The sequence below is a fragment of the Vombatus ursinus genome, unplaced genomic scaffold, assembly GCF_900497805.2.
Source record: "Vombatus ursinus unplaced genomic scaffold, bare-nosed wombat genome assembly UNPS02004423.1, whole genome shotgun sequence".
In the NCBI taxonomy this organism is placed as follows: domain Eukaryota; kingdom Metazoa; phylum Chordata; class Mammalia; order Diprotodontia; family Vombatidae; genus Vombatus; species Vombatus ursinus.
The window spans coordinates 1,145,939-1,158,219 of NW_020944201.1; the positions used below are offsets into that span (position 1 = coordinate 1,145,939).

Consider the following 12,281-nt stretch of genomic DNA (forward strand, 5'->3'; position numbering starts at 1 on the left):
GAAGTTCAGGTTACTTACTTACTGGGCATCTCTATTTGGGCTCTGGCCACTAGAGGACAGCCCAGGCACTGTCTTTCCCCGGGGGAAATCGTTGGCTCTTGGGATTCAGAGCTGGGAGTAAACTTAGAGAGATTCATGATTATTCCTAGATTGGCATAGCTTAAGGCTCAGAGTCCAACTGCCTTGTTTCCTACATGAAGAAACTGAGGTCCAGAGAAGGAGAAGTCACACACGTGATTTTGGGACAGGGCTGTGATTCCAACCTAAGTCTCCTGCTTATGGTTTCCAGGCAGTGGTTCACAGTGGGTCCAGGGCCAAGAGGAAAAAAGATTGGACAGGCCAAAATACGCCCTTGAAATTCTCTGTCCTTATCTACAAGGCAACCTGAAAGGTGTCCTCATAGACACCCAGCAGAGCTTCTCTTCTGTCCCACATTCAAGGCAGGGGCTATCTAGCTGCTTCACACCTATAGCTTTGGTGATAGGAAGTCCCTCCAGGTCCTGGAAACATCACTGGGCTGGGCTTAGGAGACCTGGGGAAGGGTGCTACCATCCTTGTCGCTAACTAGCTGTGTGTCCTTCCTTGGGTAAGTGACTTCACTTTTCAGGCCTGTTTCTTCCTTCTTAAAATGGGGCCATAATACTTACCTTACAGGATCAAGTACCCTAAAGCTTAATAAGTAGTAAACTGCTTTCCTCTGCTCCCTCCCTAAACTGCCCAATAACCACCCCCCACTACTCACCCTCAGGCCCAGGGGATCTATCCTATGGCTGAACCCTTGCCGCTGTCATGCCCCAACTCCCAGGCCTTGTGGAACCTGAGCATTGTTGAACACAGTTATCTTAGACTCATTCTCATATAATCACCAACCAAACCCCCTCTTTTTGGAGTTTGGGGCTCTGCTGGATCGAAAGGACTTAGTTGGCCAAGGGCTGCCCCTGAGAGCTGCTGACACCTTCAGAAAATCAGGAGACTGGCGAGCACATAACTCATTGCTCTGTTTGGTCAATTTCTGATGGTGTGGAATGAAGAAGCAAAGCTGGGAGGGCCCAGAGAAGGGTCATGGGATAATTAGTCCAATTTCTATAGTTCTTTACAGTTTTAAAAGCATTTTCATGGCTGAGGAAGTCAAGACTCAGATGAAATGACTTGCCCAAGGTCATACAGGCAGTCAAGATTCAAAGAGGAAAAGATTTGGTGTCAAATGAACCTGGGTTTGAATCCTAAGCTCTACCACTTAGTTCTTTGTGTGGCTTTGGACAGGTTCCTTCCCTTCTCAGGGCCTTGAGTTCCTCCTCTGTACCACAAGGAGATTGGGCTACTGGCCTCAGAGGGCCCTTTCTAGATCTAGGATCCTGTGATCCAGGAACCCAGAGCCTCTGACTGCCAAGCTAATTAATGTTTTGTCCACTGCATCCCAGTGCTTGCTGGGAGGATGCCAATTCACTTCTCCATCAGCCCAATCAACGAGTAATTAGGGACAGAAGTATGCTGGGGACCAGACCAAGGAATCAGAGGGTGTATTTCAAGGCCAGAAAGAAATGTGTTTTTTACTATCTTTATTCCTGCAGGGAATCAATTGACCAAATATTCCCTGCCTTCCTAGTTTGGGACCTCAGTTTCTTTGTCTGGATACGTTGGAATTGGACAGGCTCTAGTAGAAAATGCCCCGGCCTGGGTGGGGTCAAGGAGACCCAGGCATTAGGCCTGGTCCTATCATTAAAGCCTGGTGATCTCAAAAAAAATGTCATTTCTCTCGGTGGGTTTTGGATTGCTTATCTGTGGTGGAGTGGAGGAGGAGAAGGACTCTATTGGATCAGGGGTCAAATAGCTGGGGTTTGAGATCAGTCTGTGATATTTGCTGGCTGTGTGATCTTAGGAAATGGGCCTCACCTGTAAATAGATGGGAACTATACCTGTCCACCCCCCTCCAAGGACCATTGGCCAGAAAGCATTGGGCAAGCCAGAAAGTTCTGTGGACATGAGAACTGGTTTGTATTTGGCCCAGATGACCCCTAAGATCCCTGCCAGGCCCTGTGACCTCAGCGCCAGTGAGGGAGATCTGGCACTTTGTGATTCAGGGACTGGCTTGACAACCATAGCAGCTGAGTACAAATGTGCCTGTGTGACCTTGGGCCAGTCACTTCACCTCGATTTCCTCATGTCAAATAGGGTTGGAATAAACGAACTCCAATGATCCCATTATCATCCTGTTCTTAATCTTGCTGAGCTTCTGTTTCCTCATCTGTAATTGTTCTGTACTTACTGGCTGTGTGACCTTGGGCAAGTATCTTTCTGAGTCTGTTCCTCCTCTCTAAAATGGAGGGGTTGGACTAGATGGCCTCTGTAGGCCCTTCCAGCTCTGCTATATAGCCTGATATGTACTAGCTGGGTACAAGTCACCTCAGTTTGGAAATCTACAAAATGGGTTGGATCTATCAGGACCTTTAGCCATCATCTGAATCAAATAGCTTTAGCTCGGTGGTTCTCAGTTTCTTCATCTGTGAAGTAAGAAGTTTGGAGCAAATGCTCACTAATATCTCTTCCAACTGATTCTCTCCTGACTTGGGAAGCTGCTTGATGCCATGAGAGCCGTTTGTGGTTGGAGGTCCTGGGTTTGCTGACTGGACTGGTACTTCCTAACCATGTGACCTTGGGTTATCAGTACGTAATATGTACCAGGCACTGGGCTAAGCAATGGAGATACCAGGGCAAAAACTGAGCTCTGTCAACCGTGGGTTGTACTGGGCAAACCTCTTCTGTCTGAGCCTCATTTTTCTCATCTGTAAAGAGGTGGGGGCTTGACTAGATGGCCCAGTCAGGAACCTTCCAGCTATCTTCCAGAGGGTTTATGACCCTCTGTGGGCCTCAGTTTCCTCCTCTGTAACGTGACCCATTTGGGCTGGATGACAGATCCCATCAGTTCCCTTCCAGTGCTATCTGTGTGACCCTATGATGATCCTAGGTGGGCCTCAGTTGCCCCCTCTGTAAAAGGAAGAATTGGACACCTGGGGCCCAAAGGGGCCCTCCAGCTCTAGAGCTTATGATGCTTAGATGGCTCCCCACCCGGTACCACCTTTTCCATGCCTCCTCTCGGCTCTTTTCTTACCAGCCACTGCTGTCCTGACCTCCGTGCCCTCTGCTTTCCCAGTCTCACCTCGACGTAAAAGCACCGGTGGCTTGGGCCTTGTGATTGACAGGTGGCCCTTCCCCCCTCCCCCTCCCAGGCCCGCGCTAACCAATGGGGGCGCCTGCTAGTTTTCGTGACGAACGCTCCAGCTGAGGGGCTGCGCAGGCTGGGGGCCGCTGGGTGTGGGCTCAGGCGCGGGTGCGAGGCTGGGGCTGAGGGCGCTAGGCAGGGCAGGGCAGAGCGCAGTGCCAGCTTCAGGCTCACGCAGGCAGCCGGAGGGCCAGGAGAGGAGGGGAGGGGAGACCATAGAACCGAGACAGAGAGACGGCGAGCGGAGGAGATCCAGAGGGGAGGGGGGCCCAGAGTCTCGGGCTTCTCCTCTCTCTCCCTGGTTGTACTGGCAGCATCTCCAGGTGCTGATCGGAAGTATGCTGGATTCCCCCGACTTGAGCGTGAGCTAAGCTTCCGCCAACCAGCAGGGGAGAGCAGAGCAGAGCAGCCCAATTTGGAGAGCAGAGGGGGAAGCTCGCCGCGCGCCCCCTCCACGCCACGCCGCGCCGCATCGCGTCGCGCCCCACCCCAGTGCCCCCTCCATTTTCAGCCTCTCCCCTAGCATGCTGGATGTATGGACAGTTTGGCAGAGCAGAGATTGACGACTCCGAGCCTGCCGGCCCCACACCTGGAGCATTATAGCGTTCTGCATTGCACCATGACCCTGGACGTGCAAACCATCGTGGTGTTTGCCGTGATCGTGGTCCTCTTGCTCGTCAATGTCATCCTCATGTTCTTCCTGGGGACCCGCTGAACGCTTGGACTGTGTGGCCAGTGGAGCTGCTGCTGCTGCTCCTGCTGCTGCTGCTGCTCCTGCTGCTGCTGCTGCTGCTCCTGAGGACTACAGCCTCTGAATTCATCTGGAGGGAGACAGCGAGAGAGTGAGGAGGCGCAGAGACCCAGAGAGGGAGAGAGAGAGAGAGAGACAGAGAGAGACAGAGAGAGACACACACACACACACACACACACGCGCGCGCGCGCACACACACACGAGACAGAGACAGAGAGGAGAACCACAGAGACAGAGCTTTCTGCCTGGGGGGGAAGGCGCCTGGAGTTTCAACATGGCTTCACTGTGATGTGTATGACGTTGGTATATTCTCTCCCTAAATCTTTTGTTGAGCCTTGTCTGTTGGGTATAGCTAGGGCTTTTTCTGGTTTCCCCGGGGCTGGGACTTCTCCCTAGCCTGTGTGTGGGTGCTGCTTGGCGGGGAGGGGGCTGCGGGGGAAGGTGTGTGTACCCAGCTCCAGCATTCGGGGCTCTGTGGTTTGGGGGTAAAAATACCCAAACCTAACCTTTGGGGTTCTTCAGGGAATTTCTATCTCAATTTCTAGCCACCCAAGGTTCTTCAGGGGGAGGAGGAGGGGAGGGGATTTGCCTAAGGTTAAGGGCTATGGAAAAGAGCGATGAATTCTGACAATCCAAGAGAGAGCCTTGGGTTTCACATTGGACCCGCTAAAATGAAAAGCACAATCCCGGGAAGGCAGTGGGCACTGAGAAAATGACTCTCAGTTTTCAATCCCCTTCCCTCCTCCCCCCAGAGGAGTAAGGATTTTCTGAGAGATGAGGTTGGGGTGGGGGCCACTGTTGGGGTTTGGCACCGGACCTTCTCCCTCGAAATCTCAGTTGGCCATCCAAGTTTTCTAGGGCTCCAGATCATCCTTGCTGGGAAGCAGCTTCTTTCCTTAAAGTGGTAAATGTCAGATTTCAGTGGGGAATCCACCGGCTCTCTTACTGGTCCCCTGGGGTGGGGATCTTGGGGAATAGGCAAGAGGGAAAATCCACAAAGGGTGGGTTTTCCCCCTTTGCATCTCTGCGTTTGAGTTTAGAGGTTTGCATTTGAGTTTATAGTAGGTTCTCCCCACGAAGATCTTTCTCTACAGCCCTGGGCTATGGGTAGTTCAGAGTTAGTTCATTTACAATGACTTTCTTGAAAATTAAGTGCTGTCTTGGGGATCATAGCATTGGAACATGATTTTGGAAAACGTTTGGCTGCCTTGGTGGTCTCTCCATTAGGAGGTTTTCCTAAGCCAAATGGATCTAGAAGGATCTGAGATGGGAATTTTTGGCACAAAAATGAGTGAACGGATGGGTGAATTGATGGCTAAAGCTGATAAAGCTTCAGAAAATATGACAAGCAGAAATTACAATTTGAGATTGTGTGTGTAGAGGTACCAGTGGTTATCATTATCATTCATTGTTGTTTTCGTTTATTTTATTTAGTTTTATTTTTTTGGCCTGGGAAAGCACCCTTTGGTACCCGGGTAATTCCTGATTTTCCAATGCTGGTTGTTAATACTTGGTTTTTTGTTTGTTTGTTTTTTTTCCTGCTGATGTCGGCAGATTTCTCTCATTCCTTATTGCCCATATGACTTGAGATCTTTATGGCTTGTGTTGAAACGAACTGGGGTGCATTCACATATACACATACACACACCCAGTGGTTCAGTATCAGCACTGGATGCTGATGGACAGAGGCAATGAGTGAAAGAGGTTCCCTAAAATGTGGCTCAGGCCCGGACCCCAACCAACAGGATTGGATAGCAGCTGGATATGGAGGAAAGGGAGCCTTCTCCAGCATTTCCAGTGGGGCTGGTTGGGGGTGGGAGGAAGCAGTTTCCCTTTTGGATATTCCCCATGAGGAAACTCAATCTAGGAACTCGGCTGGTATTAATTATGTATTACTCTGTGGTCCCCTCATAGACAACAGATGATTTGTTCCTTGCAGAAGGAATGGAATGGGAGTTCTTGGTCACAGAGGTGTTGCTCAGATCAGGCAGATTTCCTGGCTGGGTGCTTTGGATTCTGTTCCTTTGGGTGCCTGAGGTTTTGCTGATGAGACAAGTGGAAGAAGAAAAGGACTGAATTGTAACCATGGGTGTGGGGAAAATGGATTTTTTTTGGCTGCCAAATGTCTGGTCAAACTCCTTGCATTTTGCTTAAAGCTAGTGGAAAGAGACCTGCATTTGGTGTCAGAGATTCTAGGTTTAGATCCTGATTCTGCTTCTTTGTGACCCTGGACAAGTCCCTTCCCCTCTCTAGGCCTCAGTTTCCTTCTCTGTAGAAGGAAGGGGCTGGACTAGATGGCTTCTGAGTTCCCTTCTAGCCCTGGATCTAGGATGCTATATAAAATGAGAGAGTTGGACAGGATGATTTCTAAAGTCCTTTTCAGTTTTAATATTTTGTGATTTGGGGCTACCAGTATCTGAAGGTTGTTGGTGGGGTTTTTCCCCCATTTTCCTTCTTTTTCTGGGGTGGGATATGACATCTGCTTCTTCCTCCAGCTAGATTTGCATGAGGCAGAATCCATCCCCCACCACTAAGCCAGGTGTGGAGACAGCCCATGGATGTGTCACGGGGCAGATCAGTGTGTGCGTGCATGTGTGCGTGTGCGTGTGCCTGTGTGTGTGTGTGTGTGTGTGTGTGTGTGTGTCTCTCAGGCAGCACACTGCATGCCCCATGCATGGTGAGTGCCACAGTGAAGCCAGTCCTGCCAGGATTTCGTGGCCTGCCAGGCATTTGACTGGGCTCCTAGGCACAGGTAGGTGGGGGACCCTGGAGCTTTGGGTATGACCATGCCCTCTTAACTGATCTTTAAGGCAGATGGTGAGCCCTTTTCGTGGGTGAGAGGAGTGGAGAGCATTTCCAAAGCGGTCATCTCCTGGGAAACGAGGGGCTTATTTCATGGCAGATGGCAGGGCTATGGGCAAGGCATCCCGCAGTGACAAAGAAGGAAGGGAAGGAAGTTTGTGGAACAGGGAAGGAAAAGTGGCCAGCCAGCATAGCTTGGCCATATCGCTATTCCTAAAGCTTAGAGATTTTCCCCTTGAGGTTCCGGAGGGTATGTGGGAAGAGCTGGTGGAGAGAAAAAAAAATGAGGATTACATCCAAGAGGAGTCTAGTCCTCTAATTTAAAAAAAAAAAAACAACCAACTCTTTCCTCTTTTTTTTTCTTTCCTCCCCAATCAAATGAGATAATGTATATAAAGTGCCAGTAACCGCAAAGTGCTGTAGAGATATGAGTTATGATCCCCCCTCCCTTCTTCTGTCTCTCTTCTTCCTTCCTTTCCTCTAGTCCTCCCTCCCTATCTCTTTTCCTTTCCTCCTTCTTCCCTCTCTCCCTCTTATTTCTTGCTCCTTCTATTCCCCCTCCCTCTCTGTTCCTTTCCCCCTCCTTCCCTTCCCCTTCTTTTTCTTTCCTCTCCCTTCCCCCTTCTTTTTCTTCCCTCCTCCTTCTCTTTTTTCCCTCCTCCCCTCATTCTTAGGGGGCTAATTATTACGACTACGAACCGGGAAGGGTGGGAGATGGATGGAGGCAAGGGTGGATGAAAAAGTACCTCGGGCTTTGCCCTTAGACCTTCAGGGACCCCGTTCCCCGCCCCCACAATTCCCACCCTTTCTCCGGGCGGGTAAAGACGAGCCCTGGCTGCCGGGAGGTGTAAGCCGTCTTGCTCCAGGGATTCCAGCTCCTGGCTCCCCCACCTCAGAATTCAAGAAAATGCCCTTTGACTGTATCCTAGCAACTCGTTCATCACTCAGCTCCGGCTGAGCTCTTGAGCCCGCCCTCTTAAAGACCCAGCCACCACCCCCCAGAACGGGCTGCGGGGGTGGGGAGGGGAGGAGTTGCTGCTGGACTTGGTGTCTGCTTTCGGGAGGGAGGGGGAGCCCCTGCCTCTGAAAGCTCCAGGCTCGGTATGTAGGACCCCACGGGCAGCTTGGAGCCCGGGCCTGGCTGAGCAACGGAGTCCCTTTGTGGAGCCTAATCTCCCTCTATTCCTCCAGGCCTTCTCCCCCCCCCCCCCCTCCCCCCCCCCCCCCCCCCCGATTGTCCTACTTTATTACTTGGTGGGATGGGGAGCCCTGCCAGGACTTCCTTTTCACCTCGTCTCGCTTTAGAGGGGGGCTTGGGCTAGGGGGACGACAGCTGATTTCCCTACGTTTTTCATCTGCTGTTCCTCGTCCCCCTTCCCCCAAGCCTTCTCCAGTCTGAGACTTGGTATCCTCATTTGTAAGCTGCTACTTCCAGTTCTGACATCCTGGGATTCTCAGTTTCAGGGCCTCAGGTGTTCTACACCCCAACCCTGTTTGGGGGCAATCTGGGATGTCTGGGAAGGGAGACGGTCTGCCCTTTTGTATGCCCTCCCACACCCCTCACTCTGTGTTCACACATTTTTTAGATTTGGATAACCAGTTCCATCTTGCCAGGCTGAATGGCCAGGCGATTCAGTATAGGGACAGGAAGTACTCTAGGGGGTGTAATGGCAGATTAGTGGAGTAATGGCAGATTAGTGGAGTAGGGAGACACAGGGCTTGGAGGCAGGAGCCCTGGGTTCTCGAACCTTCAGCAAGTCCCTTCCCTTCTCGGAGATTCGCCATTCTCTTCTGCACAATCAAGGAGTTAGTCAGGATGGGCTCTCAAATGGCTTCCAACCCTAATGACTATGATTATGTGTCTGAATCATGGCGTCTCAGAGCCAGAAGGGGCCTCTGGGGCCAGCCAGCCCAGCCCCAACCTCAGTGAGAGTCCTTTCTGCCATAGAGATGACAAGTAGCCATTTCCTGTTCAGCCCTCCAATGAGGAGGCAGCCCTTCCACTCTGAGCCAGCCTTCATCTCTGTCCTCAGGCCTAGATTCCCTTCTGGGCACCTCTCCCCATTGCTACTGGTTCTGCCTTTTGGGAAAAAACAGAACAAGTGGGTAAAAATGAGGCATTGGGACTAGATGGTCTCTGAGGTGGGTCCCATTCAGTTCTGGGATCAAGTCATTTCCCCTCCTTGGGCCTCAGTTTCTCCCTTGTGAGGAGGAGCTAGAGTTTCTGAGGTGCCTTTTGGATCTAGATTTAGGGTCCCAAGGTGCTGAGCCTCTTCCACATAGCCTTTCAAACACCTGCATGTACAATATCCTCTCCACCTCCCCTCTGTATTCTCACTGCATTTGAGATGCCATGATTTTATGAGGTTAGTTGAACAAATGTTTTTGCATCTGATTGCCCACATCGGGCAAGGTAGTGGGTATTTTGTGGGGAAGACAAATATAAATGTGAATAGCTTACATTATCTTACATAAATAAAAGATCACACACATTTCTATAGCACTCAAAACCCTTTCTTCACAACTGCCCAAGATAGGCAGTATGGGGTTAGATTATCTGGCTTTGCAAATGAGGAAACTGAGAGCTTTAGAGGTAAAATGACTTGCCCAAGGTCACCAAGTTAGAAGGTGTTAGAATAAGTGTTGTGTGTTTTTTTTTTTAGGCAATTGGGGTTAAGTGACTTGCCCAGGGTCACACAGCTAGTAAGTGACAAGTGTTTGGTCTGAGGTTGGATTTGAACACAGGTCCTCCTGACTTCAGGGCCTGTGCTCTATCCACTGCACCACCTAGCTGCCCCTAGAGTAAGTGTTTTAACCTAGGGCTTCTGAACCTCAAGTCCAGGGCTCTTCCCACAGCCACCTATGCCAAAGTACAGATCAAAATGCTGTGTGAGGTTAGAGGGAGAAGGTCCCAGAGGAGAATCAGGGCAGGGTTTTTTTCCTGCAGGAGGTGGTAATGAGAAGAAATGTTGAATGATTGACTAGGACTTTAGGTGTGAGGCTTTGCCTCAACAGTGGACATCTTCTACCAGTTTCTTTGAATTTCTCATAATTATCATTTGGTATGGTACCATAACATTCATGCATCACAATTTCTTCAGCTGTTCCTCTACTTTATTTCTGGGGTTTTGACTACTGTGAAAAATACTGCTATAAATATTTGGGCATATCAGTCTTGGATTTTCCAAGAATCTTGCTTGAACCCCATACACAACAGTGGTCTGGGCAAATCCTACTCTTTTGGATTAGAGAAAGAGAAGGTTAAGTCCATCAAATGAGGTGGCATTTGTAAAATAGCACTTAGCACAATGCTTGGTACAGAGTAGGCACCATATGAATGTGTATTCTCTTTTCTTCCCCTGAGTCTAAACCAGTGAAAGGAGAGGGACTTGCCCAGGGTCACCCAGCTTGGGTGTTTGGTATGGGGCTTAAACCCAGGTCTTCTTATCTCCACTAGAAAGGTTTAGGCCTGATTCCTGGCTCTTTGAAATGGATTGGGGGAAGGGAGAGCAGGTTCTGAACACTCTGGCTTTCTCTGATGAATTCAAGTGGATGGTAAGGCAGGCAAGCAAACAGGGTGTTATATAATCTCCCCAAGGGGAGCAGACCTTCCCTGGATCCACAGGGAGGCCAGAATCTTGCAGGAACCATTAGCTCACATCAATGTAATGGTTGACCACCACATCTCTATTGGATGCCCACCCCCAGAATTGGGGGAGGGGTGGAGTGTCCAGTTGCTGGGAGCTTGTTAAGGGACCTGTGCTGACTGCTGACAAGCTTTCTTCTCAATCCTTTGGGAAGGGGAAGGCAACCCAAGTTCCTCCTTGTCCAATCCAATATACTAGGCCAGGACTGCATGTAGATGGGCCCAGAGAGTACCTTAGCTATTAAAGTCTGCCCCCCAAACACTGTGGCCCCTTCCAGAAAGGCCAGGGCAAGGCCCAAAAGATCATAGCTGCTTTTAGCTCAGTGTATATGTGATCATAGATTTAGAGACCACAGAGAACATGTAATCTGCTCCTCTCATTTTACATAGGAGGAAACTGAGGCCCAGATAGTTTAAATGACTTGCCTAAGGTCATAGTCAGTGGCAGAACAAGGATTCATACTTGGGTCCTCTCACCCAGCACTCTCTCCATATAGTTTTTCCCCAGTCCATTTCATGAAGGGTTTCATTCTGCTCCCTGAAAATAGCAGCTTTAACAATCATCCATCCCTTTCCTCCAGTCTCTTCTGGGTAAGCTGATGTTGACTAATAAGGAATCCAGAGAGTTGAGAGCTCCTTTTACAGATGAGGAAATTGAGACTCGGGGAAGTGGGATGGCTGGCTTCCCCAGAGCCACAGTTAGTATCAAAGCCAGGACATCTGCGTCAAGATCACAGAAACTCAGGGCTAGAAGGACCCTTAAAACACAGAATGGCAGAGGTAGGAGGGACTGAGGGAGGGAGGGAGGAAAAGACTTATTCAATGCCTACTGTGTGCTGGGCACAGTGCTAAGTGCTTTTTATAAATATCTCATTTGATCTTCTCAACAACTGGAAGGTAGGTGCTGTTATTATCCACATTTTGTAGTTGAGGAAACTGAAACAAACAGAGGTGAAGTGACTTGCCCAGGGTCACACAGTTAGTATGAGGCAGGATTTGATCTCAGGTCTTCCTGACTCTACACCTAGTGCTCTATCCACTGCACCACCAGTTGCCTTAGAAAATAAGGTTGCTTACTAGAAGGGCTCTCAGGGCTCATCTAATTTAATGCCTTCATTTTACAGAAGAAGAAACTGAGTTAGGAGAAATTTCTAGGTTCCCTGGCCTTCTTATTAGGTTGGAAAGAAGGGGTTCTTCCATGGTCATGGCTTCCACCAATGGTAGGGGAATGGCATGGCCTAATCCTGCCCTTCCTATGGCCTCACAGGTACCCTCTGTGGCTGATTCTTTTCTTTTCTTTCTTTCTTTTTTTTTTTTTTGGTTAGGCATTGGGGTTAAGTGACTTGCCTAGGGTCACACAGCTAGTAAGTGTTATGTGTCTGAGGCCGGATTTGAACTCAGTTCCTCCTGACTCCAAGGCCTGATTCTTTTCTAATATCAACTCTCTGAGGTCAGGGATCATTTCTGGACTGTATTTGATCAGTCTTGTATCCTTTAATGGTGCAGGTCAAGTCAACAACTCAGTAAGCATTTATTAAATACCCACTGTGTACCAGGCACAAGGAACTCACAGTCTAATGGAGCAGACAACATGCAAACATCTATGTACAAGCTAGACACAGATAGGATAAACTGGAGATAATCTTGTGGGTGCCAGGGAGGGTGGAGGGGTCACTAACATTGCTATTTGTTGAATTGAAAGTTGTCTAAGGAGAGCTTTCAAGAATGTAACTATGACAACTCAAAGGGAAATAATTCCCTTGAATAGGGAAAAGGGGAGTTGTCCTGATGTGGCTACACGGGGAGCTCACTACCATAGATTTTGAAGAGATAATGTCCAGATGGTAAGTAACAGCGGAGAG

General features: G+C 49.5%; 1 protein-coding gene across 5 annotated transcripts in view; it reads left to right on the plus strand.

Moving 5' to 3' along the window:
• ARHGEF9 (Cdc42 guanine nucleotide exchange factor 9) overlaps window positions 1-12,281 on the plus strand; it is a 277,350-nt gene that overhangs the window by 150,188 nt on the left and 114,881 nt on the right. The window contains exon 1 of one of the 5 annotated variants that reach the window (XM_027836044.1): window positions 4,215-4,263. The exons of 3 other annotated variants lie outside the window; for them this stretch is intronic. Coding sequence is in view for 1 of the 2 variants with exons in the window: in XM_027836039.1 (XP_027691840.1) it covers window positions 4,260-4,274 (15 nt within the window). In the remaining variant the exon portion in view is untranslated. Of the gene's footprint in view, window positions 1-4,214; window positions 4,275-12,281 lie in introns of those variants that run through there. One more of the 5 variants, XM_027836039.1, reaches the window with a different exon arrangement.